Raw genomic sequence first — 24495 nt, forward strand, 5'->3', positions numbered from 1 at the left:
ATATCAACAATGTACCTCCTCTTACCTGCAATTTAACCTAAATACACAAGAGGGAGCCAAACTCTTTTGCAATCCACTTGTCAAGTTTTCCTTCAGTTAAATGTTTTTTTTTTATTGTTATCATTTTACAGTCGATTGAATAGATATATGGTAAAGTAGCCTAAGTCAATTCATAAAACTAAAACATATATAGGCTATGACATGAACACTTACCGGGAGTTTTAAGCAGTATTTAGTAAAAACAAAATAAAAAAATAAATAAAAAAGATCAATAAGATAAAAGTTAAGAGCTTATTTTTTTTTAATTTTTTGGGAAAGTACATTTACACATAAGATGTTTTGATTATCTTTGATATAAAATACTTAAACTTAAAGTTGTGCCTGCTGATGCATCTTTTCTCATCGATGATCTAACAACGTATCAGATTCAAGAACTCTTTCTTCACTGGCTTATGATTGGCTACATTGCCTACACTGTAGCTGTGCGCGCGCGTGTGTGACTCCTGTAGAGTTCATTCATGTTTACATTTGGAGGCTACAATTCCTCTTTGCGTCCAGCCAACAGTGTAGCTTAAACACCACCCGCAGCTGCTCGGATGCTCAACGGGATATAAGAGGACACAATTTTCTAACGGTAATGGTCCTGGTAATGTCATTTTAAAACCCTTTTATTCGTTTTCAAGTAGGTATTTAGAGCTAGTTGCCAACAATTGTTAGCTTAAAACTATTCTGGTTGGGAGAGGTCAGCATTCTGTTACCATAGTAACAGCGCAGTACATAGACTATAGGCTGAGCGGTTAGTTTATATTGTATGTTGGTTCTTTGCGTAAGTTTCACGATGTTTCCTACCTTTCAACCCTCAAACCTGTTCGTTTCTTGAAAAACACTTCTGATGGTCATCGTGGAAATAACTCAGGGTCATTTCCAGTCGATGGCTGCTTAATAGGCTAAGCCTTGTAAAACCGTGGTTTACAGCCTAACCCAACCGAATACTTGCTCAATTAAATAAATGAGCATGAATCACGCAATTAATTTATAAATATTGAATGCGCAGTTTCACGTCCACATCCATCATTTTCCATTCTATACTTTAAGCTACTCTTTGGTTACAAGCAGTTATACACAAGTGTGATAAATGGCATGTTTATAATAAAGCTAGTGATGTGCATATAAAGACAGATTTGTTCCTTTAAAGCAAATCGGGTAGTTTTCTTTTGTTTTGCCAATGTTTGAATTGAAAATATATAACAGTCAGTAAAATAAAAAATTAAAGTTCTGTGGCTTAAGTTTGAAGAGATTGTAAATATTTATTGTTATCACCTTAACACAATGAGAGGAAACACAAGTTCCAAGAGTCACCAAAGGACAACACAACACAACTAGGAGGCTCAAACAACCACAAAGAGTGGAAAACTATCAGACCCAAACCAACTAGATGAGCAATAAAAGAGAGCAAAAAAAAAAAAAAAACTTGAAGCTAAAGTAAAGAGAAATAAATGGACCTCTGTGAGATAATTAATTAATCAATCAATCAATAAATAAATAAACAAACAAATAGCACCGCAGTCTCACAGCAAGAAGTTTGCTGGTTCGAGCATCGGCCGGGGGGAGGTTCCAACCTGGGGGGCAGCGACCTTTCTGTGTGGAGTTTGCATGTGCGCCCCATGTATGCATGGGTTCTCTCCGGGTTCTCTGGCTTCCTCCCACTGTCCAAAGACATGCATGTTAGGTTAATTAGTCACTCTAATTCTCCCTAGGAGTAAGTGTGAGTGTGAATGGTTGTTTGTCCCTATCTATGTTGGCCCTGCGATGGCCTGGTGACCTGTCCAGGGTGTACCCTGTCTCTCACCTGCTAAAATGCTGGCATAGGCTCCAGCTTACCCGCGACCTGTAATGGACTATGCAGTACAGAGAATGAATGAATAAATATTTAAAAATTTATAGATGAATCACAAATGGTAAATGGTCCGTATTTATATAGCATTTTTCTGTACCTGGAGTGATACCCAAAGCGCTTTACATTATACATCACATTCACCCATTCACACACACATTCACACATTGATGGTGGAAGCTGCCATGCAAGGCGCTCAACCACGACCCATCAGGAACAATTAGGGGTTTGGTGTCTTACAACCTCAACATGAACTCGATATGCCGAGAATTGAAACCGGCAACCCTCAGGCTACAAGACGACCGCTCTACCTTGCAAAATAGGATATCCAAAACTAACATTAAAACATGCAAAATCACTACAGATGTTAATACCTTGTCCAAATGACTCTGCAGAGACCAAACTCCCACAAAAGGGCTGCAAAACAATAAAAAGGGTAATTGGGATATAAAATGTGTACAGAGATAATTTAAATTAAGAATAAAGATGCTAAAAGTTAACAAAGAGAAGAAATACCGAATTATTACAAAATGATATAGCATTACTGCAGCAATACAAACTGCAAATAGACGCAAATCATCCTCAAAGAGACACAAATGAACCTAGATGAAAAAAGAACTGCAGTGCATCATAAAGTGATGACAATATACTTGAATAGAATTAAGACACGCAAGCAAACGATTCAGAATCCAAATCTAAAATAAAGATACAAAATAAATGCAAAGATATGGAAAACACAACACCACCATTTGTTGTCAGTTTTTGTGTATCTTTCTTCTTTGTAGAGAGGGAGTTACCAAAAGTCTTGTTTTATCACACAACTCAATACGTATCAATAATATCAGGATTAATGATTTGCTTCCATCTCCATTGCACCAAACAGTACACATTTATAACAAGTCTTCCAAAGTAAATAAGAACAGGTTGTCTTTCCGGATTTTTTTATGATGCAGGCAACCTCTTCTAAATATCCTAAATATCATTATATGAATGCACTATGGCTGCTCAAACACAGATATATATACACATAATAAATACTTTTGATCTCACACTCTCATGGCTCTTCAGTAACATTCGTGCTGGAAGCTCAGTGGAGGATCTTTAAAGCATCATAACAAAGACATGGCATAGATGAGTGAGTATGGAAGGGTGTAAGATGTCAGCTAATGATAAATTAATGCTGATTGATTGATTGATTAATCAAGGACTCGGATCACCTAACCAGATTTTGTCCTACTCTTTCACCTTATTGTCATTGATTCTGTTTTACCTGATTGATATCTGGTCAGCTGCCAGGACAGTGGGACACAAAAGAAACAGTGTCTTGTGTGTCTACTTTCTACTCTCCTTTGTCTGCTGTTTGACCACCATTACCCCTTCCGCCTGTGCTCTATTTTTAATGTCTTCAGTGGAAAGCCAAGCTTCAGCTGAAGGATCTTTATTTCAGCTTAGCCAAGGCGATAGATGTCCAGGCTGTTCACTTACACCACTCAGTGCTGCAGCACTTTTCAGCACAGATTTAAATTTAACAACTTGAGGTGCTGAAAAGGACTTCTCCTATTTCATTGAACAAATATCAGGGATTATCCCTCTCTACTTACATCCTGCTAAGGTCTCCTGCTCATTGTCTCTCCATCATGTCATGACATATCAGGTTTTTTTCTAATTGGTCACCAGATCCACTGCTTGAAGGTGTAAGTCAATCTGAACTAAGACACCCTTGTGATGATAAAAATCTGCTCTGTTTTTAAGACATAAGAAAAAGATGCTGGATGGAGGTGAGATGTGCCTCACTGGTTTGGGAACTGAGGAGCACAATGGCATCTTAAAAGATTGTTGAAAACAAGAGGTGCAGCATCTTCCAATATCACTGTCCTCGCAAATGTAGCAGTAACAACACAGGTGAGTAAGAGACTTTTCTCCAAAGACGATAATGAGGTGTGATGGTGATGAAGTTACTCAAATGGCAGCTAAAACTGATGCAGTTAAATTCAACAGTCATGCTTTCATCTCTTTTTATGGGAAGATTTCATTTCTAGTTTTTGTTTAGAGATCTGTTGATTCTTTAAAACTATAGCTTGTGTCATATATAGTACTTTACACTGGGGGGTCTTCTTGATCAATTTTCATTCCATTTGTATCAGCAAGTTCTGACTAAATACTAAATTTAACAGTACCAGAAACGACAACCCTTGAAAATACTTGAAAATGAAAATGTGTTGCACCTTTGAAACCAAATGAAATGTAGAAGCACCCAGAGAGCGCAGACCTCTACCAAGCCATTATAATCTTTTTCTGTCAATGATTGAGGGCAATAATTTTTAATTTAGAAGCTCTGATAACAAAATTATTTCTATCTCTCGATAGTGAAGAATCTTTAAAAAAATCCTGGACCAGGTAGTGATCCAAATCACCCCCAAAATCTACTCAGTTGTCCGTTATTCCGTTTTTGAGATTTCCTGAAAAAAAAAAATCCGTCCATAACATTTTGAGTTATGTTACTAACAGACAGATGGACGGACAGACTAACGCCACAAAATACATGACCTCCACCTTGACTGAGTTAGTAATTAGTTCAGTGACTTCATCAGTGAATGTTTAACAGGTAATGATTGCAATAATTTCTTTAAAAACAGGAAGTGAATGCATGTTGACATCTAAATATGCCCAGATCTGCTTTATTTGTTCATATATATATATATATATGTGTGTGTGTGTATATTTTTTGTTGAAGTATTCCATATTGCAAGCAGTCATTGTTTTGTGAGGACAACTAACACAAAGGTGTAATTTGTTTACCTGTTGTTGTTGCACACTGAGGGTGCAGTCTCAGAGAAAATGTTTGCAAGGCCGTAACTGTATCTGGTCTGAGGTCAGTGGGGCGTTTGGCCCGGTGTAAAGCTCACAGTTCACGGCTAGGATTATCCAGGCCATTGGATCGGAATACTGTTACCCTGCACCACAACCTCCCACTGTGTACCTGGGATGTCCCTCCTTAATGCCACCAGCAAACCCAGTATCCTACCATAACCATTGCAAGGAATGAACTTGACCTTGTATTTACCTTATAAGACACCAGATAGGACCCAGGGGCAACCAGCTGAGAAGCTGCTGCAATTTACCACCCACTGCACTTAAGTTAGAGTACAGAAATTTACAAAAACAGTGGAATGTAGTTCTTGAACATTTAGATTTTTAATGTTTTGATTAGCAAAGCTTCGGGGGTGGCAGCCTGATCTGGACCACCAGTTTGGTTCATAGTGAAATATTTCAGCTGTTAGATGGATTATCTTCTCATTTCAATCATCAACTATTTGATCAAATTAAAATTTTGTATAACATATCTGCGACATTCCAGCAGGCAAAAATGTACATTTTTTTTAGCAGACCAACCAGATTTTTGCCAGCTCATGTGTTAAAGTAAGATTATTATTTTCTTGCTTGCTCACCGCAGGCTGACTGACAGTCATGCACACACTCACATACACAAGAAATAGTTCAGAAAGAGAGGAACAAAACTCTCATAAAGACTCCCATAGTTAGCAGAAACGAAACAATTCAATTCAATCTTTATTATAAATTTGAAGTTGGAGACAGACCAAAGTTAAGATAAATATACAACACAGACATTTTAAAATATATTCTGTATCAGTCACCCACAAGAAAACAACTGTACCAATGCCTTTTGGTATCATATCGTACTGAATCGTACAATAGTTAGTCCCAAAATAATTCAATTTTTGGAAGAATCAGGGCGACAAATAAATTTAAACATTAAATTTCTCAAAGCAGTTTGAAAAGTGCTCACCCCAGCAGCAATTAACATTATATTTGCACTGCATCATTTCGATTTTTAACAACCTCATGGCATCATTATAAACTACTTGAAGTATCTGTAGACCAGCTTTTCTTTAATTTGCCCACAAGTGTGCAGTCTAGCGGTTTACAGTATGGCCTAAACAAAGCCAACATCACTCCATCTGTACATGCACTGAACTTACATAGGAGACGCTTAGCTTACATTGCCTATAAATTTTCTTATCATCGGTCGTTCTGTAATAAAATGTTCAATATATTTAACCTTATTGCAGATAAGTTATTCTCTGAACCTTCCAGTTGACTATGTGTGCACACAGCTAACAATGGTAAGCTAAAAGGGAATGGTAACTTGTTTGAAGAAATTGAAGTTAAAGGAGTTTGTTGCATATAAAACTCTACTATCCATCCATCCATCTGTCACTGTTGTTGTAGTATTAACCTCTCTTTGTATGCCATGCTGCCACAATACCTCTTGAATGCCTGTGTGTGACTACGTGCTGACAGCCAGAGCACTCACCTGATGAGAGGAATGGAAACGGAAACATGATTCCTGGCCATCTCCTACAGCATGTACTTGGTTCTGATTGATTGAGTTTCAATGTCAGGCTGTTCAACACATAGCATTAAAAAAGAACCATGTAAATAAGGAAAATGGGAGGGCGTAGGTTAGCAGTTGCTCGCACACCAAACAAAGTCATCTGTTTTTGTTTGTTCTCAGTCAGGATGGGTCTAAAGGTGGACAGTCCAGACAGAAATGATGATGCTCATGAATATGAGCAACAAGAAGAGGGCGAGGGGGACGGATGCCAAACTGAGGCCTTTATTCGCACCTTACCACCACCCACTAGCAAGAAGAGGAGGAAAACCAAGAGGAGGTACTTTACTCCTGGAGCTCCTCTGTTTGCAGCTCTTCAGTTACAAATCACTGCAGAATACAAACCTCAGCACTTCTCATCCTATAACTGGTCCTGGAGGTTCTCATTATTTGCTCATCATAATATTTGTTTATTTAAAAAGGATCCCCATTAGCTGACACCAAGATGTCAGCTAGTGTTCCTGGGGTCCAAACTATAAACTTTCAAAAACAATCATTACAGTCTCAAGTAAAAAATATTAGACAGGATGACGAGTGTACTGAGGCACTCATAGGACCACACAGCAAAGCAGATTTCTGTCCCTCTTTCTCTGTTTCTTGTCTTTCAGTTGATTGTGGATCAACCTCACCAACTGCAAATACGAAAGTGGTAAGTTTGATTTAAAAAGTCTAGTATCTTGTGTTGTACAAATATTCATTTCAACTTGTGTTGTACAAATATTCATTTCACCTATTCTAGCTAGAAAAGGGACTCTGGAAATTTTTTATATTTATTGTTTTATTGTGTTAAGCCTTTTATTTCCATTTCCATTTCCATTTATTTCCAAGGGAACTCTAGATATTAGTGTGTTTCAACTTGAAGGAAACAGGTGATGTTTGACCCTTCACTTTTGTAACATGACAGTCTTGGAATCACAAAGACTGCAAATAAATAGTTTTATAAGTGAGTCAGTGTGAATTTAATTAGCCCAGAGGGAGCTCCAGTTTAACCCCATTCAATGCCCTTGGGATGATTTTAAACATCTACTAAGATCATAACACCCAACAGGGATTATTTTAAACAAGCGTTTGTCACAGTCTGGTTAAAAGACAAGTCAGAATTAAAAATTGACAATAACAACCAGGAAAACATTTTGACAACAAGATAATATTGGCAACAATAAGACCAATAAAACTTAAGTTAAAAGCAAATTATAAGTTTTAATGTAAGTGTTTAATTTCTTTGGTAAAATGGGCACTATAGAGTGATGAATACAGATGTCCTCAACACTACAAACCATTGGGAACATCTACTAAATATTAAATGTTTAATTTGTCTCAGTGCGGCGAGCTGCTCATAGATATGGCCTAAGGGAGGCAATGGAGGATGAAGATTGGACGCTGTTCTGGACCGACTGCTCTGTGTCTCTGGACCGTGTTAAAGACATGAAGCGTTACCAGGTATTTGAACCAGTTTGTTCACACTAACACGCATATTACTGCCGTCATCACTGAAACTGAGGCCACTTCTACAAATTACCTGTATAATTGTATTTGTGCAGCAGAAAATGAGCAGGAGAGAAAGCCGTTCTGTTTTAATAGAGTTACTTTTTTAGGGCACGGTTTTCAAACCTCAGAACATTTCTTTCACCTCAGCCATTTAATTTGTAATTTACTTTAATGGGGTAATTCAGCAGAGTTACTGTTCAGTGGTTTGTGACCAATGCACCTAATTCTCCTCTTTGAAGATGAATACAATCTGGATCTAATTCTATATGTAAAATATGTGGTATTAGCGGCGACAGTCCTCGCATGCCATGTAAATATACTTGTCTTTGCAGAAAATAAACCATTTCCCAGGGATGAGTGAGATCTGCCGCAAAGATTCACTGGCAAGAAACCTGAACCGCATGCTGAAACTCTTTCCTAAAGACTACAATATCTTTCCCAGAACATGGTGCCTTCCTGCAGAGTCAGTTTGCACTTAATTTGACTATTTTAATTAGTGTTTGCAGTTTATCCCTTTTTTTTCTTAACTTTGTTTAAGTATATTTTCCTTGTCTGATGGTGCTTTGCAGCTACAGTGACTTCCAAGCTTATACCAGGGCCAAGAAAAGCAAGACATACATCTGTAAGCCAGATACAGGTTGCCAAGGCAAAGGCATCTTCATCACCAAGTCCAGTAGAGACATCCCACCTGGAGAACATATGATCTGCCAGGTTTACGTCTCCAGGGTGAGTCGGTAATAAAAAAGTAAAATACCGGCACAAAAAAGTGAAAGTTTAAATTTCATTTACTACCTCTCCAGCCTTTCATGATCAACGGATACAAGTTCGACTTGCGGATCTATGTGCTGGTTACATCTTGTGACCCATTCAGCATATTCATGTTTAAGGAGGGACTGGCTCGCTTCTGCACCACAAAGTACAACGAGCCAACACACAACAATGTGGTAAGAACGGCCGACATGAAGAAACAACCGTGGTCACTTTTAAATGAAATAATTTATGTTTTTTTTTTCTTTAATGTTAGGAGGATGTGTGCATGCATCTTACCAACTATTCCATCAACAAGAACAGTGAGAACTTTGTCCGCGATGAGGACGTTGGCAGCAAGCGGTGACTAAATGTTGCATATGATGTGTATTGTGTTATTAAGGCCATACTACATTAAAAAAGCAAACTCACAGAACATGTAGCTTCTAACAAATAAAATCATGGTTTGTAGTTGATTTGTTTTAAATCATGTTGTTATAGCACAACATCCTACACTGAAAAAGAAAATTATGGAAATCATTTCCACCTAAATTAAATGCTTTAACTTAACAAGAAAGAATTTATTTAACTGAACTTGGTGTAATGCTGGGTTAACTTGATAAATTTGGGTCTTGTTAGTTGGTTCAGTCCAGCTAGATTTGTAAGGGTAAATACAACATAACAACCAAGGATTGGACTTAATTTTCTTTTGCCATTTACACTTGTATGATAGAGTATAAGTGTACTTAATTTAATATGAGAGTTACAAATACTTTTTAAAATAGTACAAATGCATCAATTAATTGTGCTAATCCAGTTAAATTAAGTGTATTAATCAGAAATACTTATGTCCTCCTCATCAAGTTTTTCACATTTTGGCTTCATCAGACCAAGATGACACCAACTTTAACGTCCTGCATTCATGATAAAATATCATTGTAGCATGACCTTTTCAAATTTCCTGTGAATTTAACCCGGAAGTTAACTATCCTTGACTTTTTGCAAGAAGGCTGAATACCTCAGTTGGCAAGGCATTCAACTCCCGTATAGTAGACCCAAGTTTGAATCCAGAATAGGGCATAGGATCTTCCAGTTTGGGTCCTTACACAAGACCCATACCTTCTCAAGTCAGGTCCTTGGTTAATATGTCATTTTTACCCTTACAACTGAACCATGGTAATCTTACAGTAACCCAAATACGTCAAGTTGATCCAGCATATTTACAAATACTTCAGTCAAAACAATTCTTTGCTAAATTGAAGCATTTGATATTGGTGGAAATTGTTTCCAGAATTTTGTTATGTCCATCTACCAAGTTTTTCTGTGCATATTTACTGCAACATTGTTATGATTTCCTTTCACCAGGAAGTTGTCTAGCCTCAACAAACACCTGGAGTCCATCGACTGCAACACAGAGAAGATGTGGAATGACATTGAGGACATCATCATAAAGACGCTGATCTCCGCTCACCCCATCCTCAAGCATAACTACCACACGTGTTTCCCCAACCACACCTCAGCCAGCGCCTGCTTTGAGATCCTGGGTTTCGATGTGCTGCTGGATCACCGGCTCAAACCCTGGGTGCTGGAGGTGATTTATCATCATACCAAACTTAAGATTTCAAACATAAACGTGCACAGTATTTACCCAGCTTCAGGTTTTCATGCTGATTTGATAGCTTTCTGTGTTATCCGTCTTATAGAGCAGATGACAGATATTTACACTACTGTGCAAAAATCTTGAGCCACCCTTTATTTATTTATATATTGGGGTCATAATACACCAATAATAATGCAAATACACATGCAGACATTGATTTTGGCCAGTAAACAGCAGAAAAATGTTACACAAAGTCCCTTTACGGACATCACTTTCAGGTCCTGCCTGTCTGTTGTACATAATTTTTAGGCCTGACACTTCTTTTGTCCTTCACAGTTTCCTGGAATATTTTAAGGACACACTGTACACTATGCTGAGAAATGCCAAGTTTTTAGCTAATTGCTCCATGGGAATCTCCTTGTTACTGCAAATAAACAATTTTATTTCTCTCAGACTGTTTTCTTAAAGAAAGGCAAGGCAAGTTTATTTGTAAAGGACATTTAATGTACAAGACGATTCAAAGTACTTCACGTGAAACATTAAAAGCATTACAACTGGGTTTAGAGGAAGCTTCAAAAAGTACATTAAAAACAAACTTTAAAAAGAAATAAAAGAAATTCAATAAAGACAAAAAAAGCTAAAGTAAAATAAGATAGAATGCAAAAAATAAAAGTTACAGAGTGAGGAATCAACAGTTGTTTTGGTGAAAAGGCGGCAAATAGAAAGATTTTTAGCATAAACACTGAATGCTGCCTCACCATGTTTAGTTATGACTTTGAGAAGATAAAGCAGATTTGACCCTGACGACCTAAAGGATCTGGTTTGTTCATAATGATCCAGAAGACCCTGAATTTTTGTCTTAATTTAACTGAAGAAAGTTCTGGCACATCCAAGTTTTAATTTGATCAATGCATTTGATCAGTGTTTGGATCAGGCTACACTCTTCTAGTGTGATGGTTATGTAGATTTGTGTGTCATCAGTATAGTTTTGTTAACATATTTAGTTGTTTTCATAATTTGAGCAAGTAGGAGCATCTAGGCAACAGTGAGCCCAAGATGGAGCCTTTGTGAACTTCGCTCAGATTTATAGATGCCTCTGTGACAGTCTCACATGAGGAAACCACAGAAATGTGTGAAAGCCAGTAAGTCATTTATCACACCACAAACACAAGGTTGTAACATAAAAAGGGACATTTTGGTTGTGCCCCAATTCAGGGTCTGCACGCTTCTGTTGGGACACACCCGAAATAATCTGTGCTGCATTTTTAAGTTGCCATATTTTATTTCATATTTGTAATATCTCGTATTTTTGCTTGTTGACACTACAGTAAATGTATATTTTTGAAGAGTAATTTGATGTTATTGGATTATTCTAGGAGGTATTTCCTTTACAGCTTTGGAACTTATCTTTAGCTTCAATCTCTTGTTTGTTTTGATGGACTACAGTGGAAATTAGAGCAGGGTGCCAAGAAATGATGTTAGATGTGCCATAAAGGTGTATTATTATTATTTTTTATTTTTTATACAGGTAGCCCCAATGAGACACGCAGTTTCATTTACAAAAGAGACCCGTTTACACAATCTAACATGCATGTCTTGGATGCCATCTTCCACCTACTGTAATACAATGTTAATATTGCTGGTTTAACATTGAAAAACCTGCATACAGAATATAAAATATGGACTAATACAGAACAATGCTATAACTACTATAATTAGTTTAATGACATTTAACTGATGCTCAATCCTGCAAGGCAAGTTACAACAAAGCAGGAGAGAGAGAGGGAGAGCACTTTTTTCATCCAGATAGTGTCCTCTGTTTCACATGCTGAGTGAAAAATAGAAGTTTAGGATCTTTTTCATGCTTGAATGATTTATAGGAAAGTGTTAAGTGGCTTAAGAAACTCAAAACACATCCTCTGAAAATGGTCAAGACTGGAAATGAGTAAAAGAAAGCTGCAAATGTCCCTAGTATAACATTCAAAGACTTTCAAAAACCCTAAAAAATAAACAAAAACATAAAAGAGATCAAGTTTAGTTAAGTATACAAAGAAACAAGCTCAAGACTTTTGAAACAGACTTTTTCTTTTATCTTTAAACTTTGAAACTTTTAAAAATATATGTGCATATTTTTAATCACATTAACCCCAAAATTCAAGTTTACAAGTACTGAATGCCGTTGTGGCATTTTGGTTCTTGGTCATGCTGGTTCTAGTTTTTTGGTGCAACATCTTATAGGTTTGATTCTCCGAGCAGCTGATTCAGAGAGGATCTGAGAAAATGTTAAAGTGCTGACATCTTTAAATGCAAATTCACAGATAGTTCCATTGCAAGTTTGGAGGCTTTGAACAGTATTTGTCTGTAAAGCATCAATTTATAATCAGGCTTAAGGAGTTAAAATGTTTCTCAAGAAAATCTTTTTTTTTTTCCATTTTTGTTTTTTAAAAATCTTTTTAGGGATATATCATAGGTGTCTGTCTTTGTGCAGGTGAATCACTCCCCGAGTTTTACCACTGACTCACAGCTGGACCGTGAGGTGAAGGATGCATTGCTGTACGACACTCTGGTCCTCATTAACCTGGGCGCCTGTGACCGTCACAAGATCACCAAAGAGGAGAGGCGCAGGGCAAAGGACAGACTGCAGCAAAACCGCTCTAAAGAGGCCAGGTAGGTAAATGATGTGTGACGCTTCTGCTCCAAGGTCACACTAAAACACATTCCTGGATGGCTTGCAGTGGACACACAGTTTGCAGATTAGTTTTGCGACGTGTGTTTCACCAGGTCAGAGGAGCTGCGACAGAGCCAGGCAGCCACAGTGGAGCAGATGGAAAAGTATGAGGCCAAACACCTGGGGGGTTTCAAGAGGATCTATCCCAGAGAGGGAGGGGAGAAATACGACAAATACTTCAAACACAGCAGTTCGCTCTTCCAGGAGACTGCAGCATCTAAGGCCAGAGAGGAGTGTGCCAGGTACTTACATCACACTACAAGTAACACCTGCTCTGTATGGGTCAGCAAAGAGGCTGGAGGTGATGCACACACATATCCGTTTGTACTACTGTGTCTCTGACCTAAAATAGAGGAGACCAGTTGATATTTTAAAGTTAAGGATTTTTCTGTTCTTATTTGATTTAAGATTTTATCTTCTCAACAAATCTGTGGTTCATTTGTTGAATTTTACATTTCATAATGCTCCGATATGTTTCAGGCAGGCCAGAGTCATGGACACATGCAGATTGTGGTTTGTCTTCAAGACTTTAAGACAACTGTATTGACTACATAAGAGCAATTAATTAGTAGCTCACCCATATCCACATCACATATAAATCAGTCATCAGAACAAGAAACTGGTCTCGTCACTTCCAGCAGTCCAAACAGATAAAAAGATCATCAGACTAAATTAAAGAATCATGTCTGTTTCACATCATCTCATAGAGAAAGGATTGCATATGAAATACGAATAATGATGTTAGTCCCAAATGTGTTAGAAATATTTTAAAAATGTCTAATTAGGTGATTAATTAAGTTTTGATAAACTTCATCATATTATAAATTGCATTTTGTGTTGTGGAATAAGTAAACGAACAAAGCACCGCAGGCTTGTTAGATTTTTTTTTCTCTTTAAGCTTTTTGATTGTTTTTCATGAATATTGTTATTATTATTATTATTATTTTACATCAAATATAAAAAAAGCAATGAAAAGATTCTCCATTAATAACTGTAGGCTCCTTCATTTTTTTTTTCTAAAATTTTAAGAGTAACCACTTATCTGACAAAATAGTAAAAACTATAATAAAATTTAAATATAAAGTAATGCTGTTGATTATTGGCTTCTGTCTTAGATTACTGACTGATGGCCGGATTACATGTGATTTCCAGCCTTGATCCTTTTTAGGATTAGTCAAAGTGTAATTTTATTTCAGGTTTTGCTGTTGGAATTCTTCGTTTTTTGGAAAAAAAATAATAAAAATCAGTTTTTTCCCAGTTTTTATTTCACAGAAGTCTGGAGGTATCTTTTAATAGCTGAAACTTCTTTCTTCTGCCAAGGCTCTACTGGACATGCAGAAGGTCTCTTAAATCTATCAAAACATGTTAATGTTCTTGAACAAATTAAGCATTTTAATTATAGGATATAACATCAGTCAGGGGTGTGTGATCTTCCCACATAATTTGGGGCCAAATTAAATCCAGTCATGGACTTAATTTCCACTGAGTGATGACAATGAGCCGAATGAACATGTATCTCAAATTATTAATTAGAAACCTGGGTGTATGGAATACTGCTCCACTACTTAATTCAATAAAACTGAGTTGATGGTTGTTAAATAGCTTTAAACACTGATTTTTCCTCCATTTGCTTTAATGTTTTGTAAGCTACAGAAAATGTTTTGAGCATTTTCATGAATTTTATAACATTTTTAAGGGTTCTCATTGTCAGGAGGTGTTTTTGTTCTGACACGGCTTTATAAAACAGACGCTAAAAGGTTTAATTTCATATCTACTTTTGTTTAAGATACTTGATTAGGTGTAAATGGCCTATTATTACAGATAAGTGCTAAAGTTTTCTTATGTTTTTAGGCAACAGCTGCAGGAGCTGCGTCTGAAGCAGGAGCAGAAAGAGCGGGGCCAGAAGGGGGGGCGGAGGAGAGACTTGCAGGGGGAGACAGCAGGAGAGCGAGTTAAACCACAAAGAGCATCAGCACCGCCGCCTCCTGAACTGCAGCCGGTGAGGCTGTCCTTTACTGTGCTGCTCAGGTGCAATGTCGACATGAAGCCACAGGAGGGAGTCACACTTCATCCTGAGATGAATGGTTCATCTTCTGGCTGACCTCTTAGAGTCAGTGCAGACACATACCCACTTTAAAATATTCCTCCAGATATCTTTTACTAGATGTCCCTCATTTCATATTAAAATATCTTTTACTGTCAAGGTGGGAAAAACAAACTGTGGTATTAAGATTATTGGGTGACAGTAACTGCTAATTTATCACAAATGCTACAAACTGAGCCAGGCAATAAAAACAAATTGAATCCAATGTTTCTGTACAGTCGCCTCTGATCGGACCATCAGTGGATCCAGAATGTGCAGAAGTCCGAGAGGAGGAGGAGCAACAGGAGAGGGAGGAGGAGAAAGAGCGGATCAACTCATTGCTCCAGAGGAAGAAACTGCTGGAGGAACTGGGGGTGGTGGACCAGATCCACCAGCTGCTGCAGGGCCCGATGGAAGGAGGTGGAGTCCTGCAGGACCTCAAGGAAACCTGCAGCCATAAGCAGAGTGAGATACAAGAGCTGACAAAGGTAGGAATATGACCTCAGGCCCACCAACACTCTGCTCAGAGTAAACTGAACAAAAATGCTTTTATCTTATTGTGTTTTATTGAATTATTTATTACAGATGGATTCGCTGATTTCACAGAGGACAAAGCAGCAGCAGCAGCAGCAGCAGCAGTCCTGCCATCAGAACTTGCGGCAGGTAACCAAGAATAAAAAAGGCACAACCCAACTGAAATAATGCAATTTCTTTATTTTTGTGAGTTTTTTTTAATTATTTTTGTATAGTTTATAAAATTTCTCATATAAGCTGCATGACTTAAAAAAATTATTCCAAAATTCCTAGTTTGTTTCCTCAGATATAACCTATTACATCTACATTAGTTATTAAACTGTATTTTAACCATTTTAGGAAAACTTCTGCTCAAATTTCACAATTGAAATTCAGTATAACACAATTATTTTAAACAAAAATAATTACATTGTTGATTATTTGATGAAATATCTAGAAAAGTAAAAAAATTAAAAGAAGAATTTTAAAAAAGAAAAAAACATGTAATTCATAATTCTCCAAATAATAATAATGACTTTTACATATGTTTTTACAAACAAACAGAATATGTCATGTCAGCAGCATTAACCTGTTTTTGTTTGTGTGCTTTTTTTCCTCCCCTAGCAAAATATTTATTTGGATTAACCTCTTGATAAATTACTTAATCTTTGCCTCTTTTAACTAATATTAATTTATCAGAGAAATGCAAGAGGTAAAAGGCCTGTTCAACTGATTGTAAATAAAAAATTAAATGTTTTTAGTAGTTAAGGTGTAAAAATTTAGATCAGCGATACTTCAGATATTCAGCATCTGTTAAACTAAAATAAATAAAAAGGAATTAACACATAATTTTTCTTTTTTTTTCTCCACTCAATGTCCTCTTGTAATGTTCAGGCTCTTCAATGATAATTTGCAGAGAATAATCATTGTAATGAAATAATTTCATTGGCATATTGCAGCAGCTCCACTCTCACATGACTCAGCTGCGTTTGCTGAGGCCCCCAATCAACCAGAGGAGCCTGAATGAGTCTGCCTGCCTGCACAATTCTGAGAGCCTCAAAAGGCAGGGAGAATTACGTAGGACCATCAGCGCCCAGCGGATGCCCTGGCCAGGTAAGCACATCTGCCTTACAATAAGTACTGCAGTTTGAAAGATGATGCATGGTGATGTTTTTCTTTTATTCGTTTTCTTTTCTTTTTTTATAGCATTAATAGAAGGTGATTTAGGTTTGTTATTTTCTTTAACAGCAGGAAATTCCTTCTTGTTTTTCTGTGTTCTGCTGTTTTAAAACTATATAAAATGTCACATGAAAAAAAAAAACAGCAAAATCTGATAAATCTTAACTTGGGAAAAAGAGGGACAATAATGTTTTATATAAGATTTGACTTATTTACTATTTAAATGATTTACTGTGTTCATCGTCTTCCCGAGACCCACATGAATAAAAACATAGTTAAAAACAACAAAAGAAAACACAATCAATCTTTTTTTGTTAGTTTTCTGTTTATTTCTCTCAGGTGTTATACTTTCTTTTTTTCATAGCCAGTAGCTGTCATGTTGTGAGGCAGGACAGCAGGAGCAGCTCCTACATGGATACCAGGTCCCGTCCCGGCATCCCCGTCATAAACCACGTCCCTAAAGGCGGTCTGCACTGCCCCTCCATGCCCCATGACCCTGCAGATCTCCAGAGCCTGCTTGTTATCTCCACACGTGCCCCACTGGTCAGGAGGCCTAGCTTCTCTCACGTTGTCCGGAACTCCTCCCGCAGAGTCCCCCAGCACAGCAAAGGGCACTGAGGAACAGGAGAGACCCCCGAGGGTCATTGAGCAGGAAGTGAGGGACCAAACCTTCAGCAGATGATGTATTTTCTTTTTAGGAAAACATCTGTGGAGAGATGGAGGTTGAATAAAACTGTGAAAATGTAGTAAAAGACACTGTGCCAATAGAGAATATCTCATGTTTGTAAAAGATTTTATATGCTGACATCTGCTGTTTACAACATTATGCTTCAAACTTTTATACTGTTTGTGCAAATATGTTTAACAGCTTGTATTTAAAGGGGATTGTCTCAAGCAAAATCCCACATACAGTGCCAAATTATATGATGGAACATGACAGACCCATTTCTGCAAATTAGCTTTCAAAAAGAATCTGAAACGTATTAATTCACTGACTTCTGTGTTCTGATATGGACATGATTGTATCAACTGAACTAAATCTCCTCATGTTTCAGGACTATTAAATTCTTAATTAACAAATTTAAAACTAGGTTTAAAAGTCATCCATTGTTGGATGTAGAAAATAAAAACTTGCTGCTTTTTATCTCAAGGAAATTTATTTCAGTAATAGAAAATAACTTTTTTTGCTATGGAAATTAATAAAATGTGTGATTTTCATTGTGGTGACTGAATTCTCATATTCTGCACAAATATTAAAAAAAGATTTTTACTCATTCATTTATAGTTGTTTGATACTAGTGTAATTTTTAAAACAGATTTTTAAAAATTGTTATATATGTATTGATTTTACATTGTGTGTTTTAATCGGAGCTTTTTTAGTTTCAGAGGCCATAAACTTTACAGCGTGTTTGTTTTCCTTTGTTTTGGTGACAGACTGAAGACAAAAGACGGAAAAACAAACAAAATTAAGGAGAGAAAAAAACTTTTAAAAGTCAACAGTCTTAAAGGAAATTCTTTAAAACAACACTAACTTGTTTCCTGTTGTAAAAATACGCCAAGAAAAAATATTTTGAATCGATCAGAACTGTTTGTCAGTAGTTCAAAATATAAGTAAATTTATTTAATTATTTTATTAAATTATTGTAATGTGGAAATACGGTTTTCTGTCTGAACGAAAGAAAACAGAATTACATTTTAACCTCTCCGTTCGTTTTAAACTTATAAAACTCAAACTAACCTTTGGTTTGTGCATAAATTCTGCAGTCCCATTTAAAATTATATAGCCTATATTTAAACCTTTGTCATATTAAGAGTTTACAATTAAGTTTGATTAAAAAATATTTACTATTAAATCAAAAGATAAGGGCCTAAGTGTGAAAAAATATGCTAATTTCATCTTTATTTGAGAGCTTTTCATTATTTCTGTTAAAACTCTCAGTCCTCGTTGTTTAAATATATTTGGCTTAAATTTTTCGTTCAGTTTTAGGAAATCAGTTGCTCTGAGTTTTGGTCTCTGGAGAGGAAATATCAAAGCGGTGTGTATTTCGGGAATTTATGGTTTTATTGGGTATATAAATGTCGGAAATCCTCTTTGGCGAGAGACAAAACCAGCATGCAAACTAAAAAGGTCCATTTTAACCAATAAAAACCGACAAAAGACACAAATTAAATTTTAAAGGGAAGAGGAAATACGCCTTTAAATAATTAATTTCAAAATTAGGTGAGTTGAAATTGTGCTGATAGAAGTTGTAACCGTAAAATCTCCCTCAGAAGTTAAATCAGAGTTAATTTTGGGGTGAAAATTGATCTACAGTGGCTGAAGGAACTCCTTCATTTTCAGAGATTATAACAGCGCCTCCATCATCCGCGTTTGAGGTTCTTGATTTTTATTTTAAATTTGTAAGAAAATGTGTGAAAAGCGGGGTTTGGGGAACTATGGAGGCCAAAATAATTGAACATTAAATTACGTGAAGGTTGAAATGAGGAAATAACACTTCAGTTGTGGTTACAGAACAATAAGAAGGTAAACGAACCTTTAAAAAAACAGCGGATTGAACGGAACCAAGAGCGCATCCTGTGTCATGTCTGCCTGACAAAAATACCTTCACAGTTCCACCTGCGCACACTTTCCCCTTTCAACCAACATTAAATTCACACATTTCGGGCTTTTGTGAAAATAAAGATGGCGAAGAGAAAGCCTCTCAAAAGCGCAAAAACCTCTGCGGTTTTATGAAAATTTACAACTTTGCCACGGAAGTTTACGACTCACCGGGCTCTGGGATTGGCTACTGGCGGTCATGTGGACAGCAGCAATGGGAACTTATTTCCCATGAGGTTATATTGCAGCTGCTGTTTTCCACAGCTCATTCACTTAACAGAAGTAACACAACCTTTTTCTTTGCCTTTCGAATTAGCAACACGCGTGTTGAGTTTTGTTGTGGCTGCTGTGTGCTGAATTTTTTTCTCCAAAAGTGGATGATTGAGCCTCTGCACGACTCCTCGGCTTGTGCGCCATGTTCATGTGGCTTATACTTGTGTGGCTTTATGTTCGTGAAAATGAGGGATCATCATACTCCAGGATGAAGGGACTATACTTTCATGATATCATTTAAACAAAGTGGGAATTTTTGGGGCGACAAGGACTGTCAGGAAGCGAGTTTAGTTTCTGCGGAGTGGTACCCACACATGGAAATGATGGATTATCAACAAAGGTAAGGGCACCATGTTTCTAATATGCCAGTAGATAACCTAGCACCGGTACTCTGCTGCTGCTGCTATTGTGGCTGGACTGTCACTGTATGGCCTGGTGTTTACATTACTGGAAAAGAGGAAATCTGTCTTTAAGAAATAGTAATTAGCCAGTCCAAAGTGGCTTGCGTCGTTTCTTGCGCTGTTTGTGCAGCCAGCTGCTGTCTGGTTAACCCTTGAGATGCTGCAGCGACTTCAAAAGCGCCCATGATAAAAACATTTCAGCTAAAAATAAAATAATAATAATAATAACATCTAAAAATGGACGCATTTTCTATGTTTGAGGCCCTTTGGTAGCTAGGGATATCATGCCCATGCGGCTGCAGGCCAGACAAGCTTGACTTTGATGATGACGACGTTGGCGGTGATGAGGGTCACACAAGGCCTGCGCCATCACTGAGACACGTTTTTCTTTAAAATTAGCTTAACATGTCCACAATTTCTCCCTTGGTAGATTTGATCCTATTTGTATGTTATTTTATGTTATTTATTTGTGTACTTAAGTGAGAAAAAAACATACCAGATGTCCTTTTATCGATCATGCGCAGTGCTTTCCTCTCGTTGCGCTTTTTCGTCTGTGTTTTAACACATTATTTCCAACTCTGGACAGACATTTGCATTGGTGCTGCTAATTTCTAATTCAGTGGGAAATGCGGAGTCAATGATCTCCGCTTTATAGTTTTTGTTATTTATTTTGTTTTTATGGCCACTATGCGGAGATTTTCTGTCTTTTATTTTATCTTGTGCCTTTTTAGAGCTCTAATCTGACATAAAAACTTGTCATTCCCTGCTGTATGTACATATTTCTTTTATTCAAATCCTTCATTTTTAAATTTAGATGCTCTCATAATTTGCTGATATTTTGATCATCAATTTTTTATGGGTCTTGCTATAAAATGAACATGTTTCCAGGTTTGAAAATTCTATTTCTAGTGGACTAACAAAGATAAAGGTAAAAAAAGGCACTTAACTGATCAAATTTGTGTTTTTTTTTCTTTTTTGCACGATCATCCCTTCTAAGATGTGGAAAGGATTTAAGGGCAGAATCAGAAACTCAGTTGGGAGTTTCATAATTATAACAATCGATAACTAAATCTGTACGTGCACAAATAGAGCAGCAATAACACTAATAAGTATTTATCTGCTTAATACTAAAATCATATAAAATAATAGATAATTATCCACAAGGAAAGATGGTGTTTGTGTGTATTTCACTTTTACTTTACTTACTTACTTATCTGCAAGTGTGAAGTGATCATGCAATTGATCACTGTGTGATAAGCTGATGAAGATGATAATGATGAGCGTGTGTGCACGCGCGCATCCTCTGCGTTGCTCCCCTGTACGTCTGTGTGGGCTTGAGAGTTGGTGGGGAATCAGGACTCAAGATGAGCTCACACCTTTGAAGAGTAAAATATGAGCGTTATTTATTCTGCATCCACTTAAATCAGTAAATGCTTCTTCTTCAGATTTCTGTCAACTGCAGTGTACATAATGCATTTATTTGTGTTTGTGATCCAAGATGCTTTAATTAAGGATGGAAGTGAGATCATTGAGGCACAGGAAAGCTGAGAGGGTGACGTCCTTCGTTTTTGCTTTTTTAGTCCTGAAGTGTGTCTTTGTTTTGGAGGGAGAGTTTGTGCGTGTTTATTTGCATACAAGAAAAGCAAGCATAATTTTTTAAACTGTGCATTTCTGTGATCATCTTTGATGGAGAGAGAATGCGTGAGCGTGCGTGAAGACCGACAAGCTCTAGCGCTTCATTTCGATTCACCGGGGACTCCTGCGCGCAACAAGAGCCCCCCATGGGTGCAATAGTGCAAGCACAGAAGGCGGTGATTGGCCAGAGGTTGATCAGATGGTACACTTCCCCTCTGTATTCAGTGGCACCTCACAACCCCCCCTTTCAGCAAAAACCAAATCTCCGATAAAGTAATGGCAAAACCACTTGGACTATAAAAGACAACAAATCATATTCCTCCGGAGTATATACACCCCGTTGTCCACCCAATGAGTTCCTATTTCGTTAACTCAACTTTTCCTGTGTCTCTGCCGGGAGGACAGGACTCTCTCCTGGGTCAGATACCGCTATATTCCTCGGGATACACCGATCCGTTAAGACACTACTCCAACGCCGCCACATATGGAGCGGCCAACATGCAGGAGAAGGTTTACCCGGCGTCCTACTACCAGCAGACGGGCGCAGCGGCCGCAGCCATCTACGGCCGCGCCAGCAGCGCAGCGCCCTGTGACTACAACCCGGTCGGGACTTTCTACAAGGACGCGGAGGGCTCGTGCGCTTTCACGAGCCGCGAGGACCAGCCGCTGTTTGTCAGTCAGGAGCATCAGCAACGCAAAGCTGAGTGCTCGGAGCAAACTGTCAGCATGAGCAGCAGCATCGACGACAAGTCTTCCACCCTGATCTACCCGTGGATGCAGAGGATGAACGCCTGCTCCGCCGGTGAGTAGAAACGTTTTCGGTTGTTTCTTTTCTTTTTCTTTTTTTTAACTGTGTTGTTGTCACGCGTGAAGAGAACCTCTCCGACAAGAGACGTGCCACCGTCAGCTATGGAACATCTCAAATTCACACGCGCACATAAAACACTCATTAAATAATTAGATGATCGCAGAGTTGAAGCTTGTGGTTACTGTGATTGCGCGCGGATATTCATGCACCTTCAGGGCTTTGGCTACCACATCCTCGTCACATAGAAGGGTTACACAAACCACACGCGCGCACTCTCCAGCGCACGCACAGATACGGGCCTGCATCACCCGAGCATCTACTGAAAGCTCGTGCCACATTAGCCCTTTAAAATGATTAGTTGATTTAAACATTTTAAAAATACGAAATAAAATAGTTTAGTTGAAAATGTCAAGAACAGACACGTAGCATACTCATCCCTGATCAGTAGTTGCCATAAGAGATGAAATATAGCACAAATAATGGCCACGTCATACAGCAGGGCCACGTTAATGACATTTTAAAAATAGCATGCATGCAAACTCTCTGTAATGTGCGTCATTTGCGTAATAAATGGGTCTTATTGCAAGATTTAGTTGTATAATTTACTAAAAACAAAGCCTAAGACTTTAAGTGCCACCTTGAAATACCTGTTAGAGGGCTGTTAAATTAATACTATATGAGAAAATGTTCAAATTAGACATAAATATGATAGTAAAGTCAATTATTTGCAACCTTTTACACAAAAATTGAATTTTTATGCAAAAAAATAGACAAATCAACTTTACAATGTATTGCTTTTAAAAGGAACATCAAATCAGTTTACAAATTAAAATAAACGCTACCTTTAATTATTAACTGATTAATTCATTTTTTTTTATTGCAGGCCCATTTGGGAGCAGTGGCCGCAGGGGCCGCCAGACCTACACCCGCTACCAGACCCTTGAACTGGAGAAGGAGTTCCACTTTAACCGCTACCTGACCAGGAGGCGCCGGATAGAGATCTCCCACGCCCTGTGCCTGACGGAGAGACAGATCAAAATCTGGTTTCAGAACCGCAGGATGAAGTGGAAAAAGGAGAACAAACTCCTAAATCCTTCAAAAACACCCGAAGAAGAGGAGCAGGCGGAGAAAAAGAGCTAAAGGGACATTTGAAACATGAAAAAAAAAGGCATGAGTGCGCGCGTGTGTTAATTTGCACACTACCCAACCTCCCCTAAATAAAAATGATGTATAATTTCTTTGTAGATATGAAGTGCTGCAAAAATCCAATGTTAGAGACGTGTAGAGTGACTTTATTCAGTATCTGCACGGTAACACTGTCCGCATTAATCATGTCCTTCACTGTTTGTCCTCGTGCTTGTCTGTTTATTCAAAGGACTATGCAAAAATGAAAAAAAAAGAAAAAAAGGAAAGAAAGAAAAAAAAATTGCCAAATGTAAATAAATTTCTGTGTTATAGTTTTTGACAATGTTGTTACCTCATTACTGTAGCCCTGTTTTTTATTATCATTATTTTAATTTAATGCTCATGAAGTTTAAGGAGATTTTTGTCTTTCATTGTGTAGTTGCTCTGTGAGTCTGTGGTAGTCTAGATGCTTTGCCATCAAGAGTTAAATTTGTACAGATAAGAAATTCTACATGTTATTTATTGTTGTTCATGTTAATGCACATGTGGATTCTTGTGTGCAATATTTTGTTTAGGAAATTGTAAATAAAATAAAGGCTTTTTGATGTACATTGGAAAAATCTAATGTTTTCATTCCTCCTTTTTAATATTATTATCATTATTGCCCTACACTGCACTTCTTTCCAAGTCACAATACGACTTAAATTGATATAAAGCAAGTGTAAAGACTAAAATAATTTCTAGTTTGACATGATGTAGCATAACATGACAACACTGCCCCTGATAAGTCTTTGTTATGTGTTACCTGAGCCTTTTGTGGCCTGTATTATCAGCGTGTTACATAAATGATGGATGGACTGTTTGGGCCTGACAGCGCGTCCCGGTGGAGCAATGCCACTTCTGTCCGGAAGATGGCGCTCGCTGCCTGCGCGGCAGTTGGGGCGCAGCGGGGAGGCACCATTGACTGGAGCCTAACGACCATTATTTCGTCATCATTTGTAACCATGG

The 24495-nt window shown here is 37.6% G+C and overlaps 2 protein-coding genes across 3 annotated transcripts; both read left to right on the top strand.

Annotated features, from left to right (window-relative positions):
- The first annotated feature begins 506 nt into the window (after window positions 1-506).
- Window positions 507-17889, top strand: ttll6 (tubulin tyrosine ligase-like family, member 6). Of its 2 annotated transcripts, XM_041973194.1 has the most exons (17): window positions 507-634; window positions 3647-3796; window positions 6432-6588; window positions 6920-6957; window positions 7630-7748; window positions 8129-8259; window positions 8366-8522; window positions 8597-8740; window positions 8821-8906; window positions 9909-10134; window positions 12632-12810; window positions 12925-13113; window positions 14723-14870; window positions 15194-15442; window positions 15540-15617; window positions 16427-16580; window positions 17011-17889. In XM_041973194.1, exons 3-17 carry the CDS (start codon window positions 6437-6439, stop codon window positions 17262-17264), a joined length of 2304 nt encoding a protein of 767 aa, XP_041829128.1. In that variant the 5' UTR covers window positions 507-634; window positions 3647-3796; window positions 6432-6436; the 3' UTR covers window positions 17265-17889. The 2 variants fall into 2 exon arrangements, with proteins under 2 accessions (XP_041829128.1, XP_041829129.1); XM_041973195.1 differs by lacking the exons at window positions 507-634; window positions 3647-3796 and having other exon boundaries at window positions 6504-6588; window positions 6917-6957; window positions 17011-17888.
- A 4016-nt stretch (window positions 17890-21905) lies between these two features.
- On the top strand, window positions 21906-23938 carry hoxb6b (homeobox B6b). Its single transcript, XM_041973430.1, has 2 exons — window positions 21906-22356; window positions 23246-23938. Exons 1-2 carry the CDS (start codon window positions 21906-21908, stop codon window positions 23500-23502), a joined length of 708 nt encoding a protein of 235 aa, XP_041829364.1. The 3' UTR covers window positions 23503-23938.
- The last annotated feature ends 557 nt before the right edge of the window (window positions 23939-24495 follow it).

Source organism: Melanotaenia boesemani, chromosome 21 (genome assembly GCF_017639745.1).
Source record: "Melanotaenia boesemani isolate fMelBoe1 chromosome 21, fMelBoe1.pri, whole genome shotgun sequence".
Lineage (NCBI taxonomy): Eukaryota > Metazoa > Chordata > Actinopteri > Atheriniformes > Melanotaeniidae > Melanotaenia > Melanotaenia boesemani.

What these genes read in the sequence shown, in the direction of transcription:
- hoxb6b (XM_041973430.1), top strand. Translation starts at nt 21,906, where the DNA reads ATGAGTTCCTATTTCGTTAACTCAACTTTTCCTGTGTCTCTGCCGGGA. An exon ending in GATGAACGCCTGCTCCGCCG is followed by an intron (nt 22,357 to 23,245) that starts GTGAGTAGAAAC and finishes TTTTTATTGCAG; the next exon opens with GCCCATTTGGGAGCAGTGGC.
- ttll6 (XM_041973194.1), top strand. Translation starts at nt 6,437, where the DNA reads ATGGGTCTAAAGGTGGACAGTCCAGACAGAAATGATGATGCTCATGAA. An exon ending in GAGGACGTTGGCAGCAAGCG is followed by an intron (nt 8,907 to 9,908) that starts GTGACTAAATGT and finishes TCCTTTCACCAG; the next exon opens with GAAGTTGTCTAGCCTCAACA. An exon ending in AGATACAAGAGCTGACAAAG is followed by an intron (nt 15,443 to 15,539) that starts GTAGGAATATGA and finishes TATTTATTACAG; the next exon opens with ATGGATTCGCTGATTTCACA.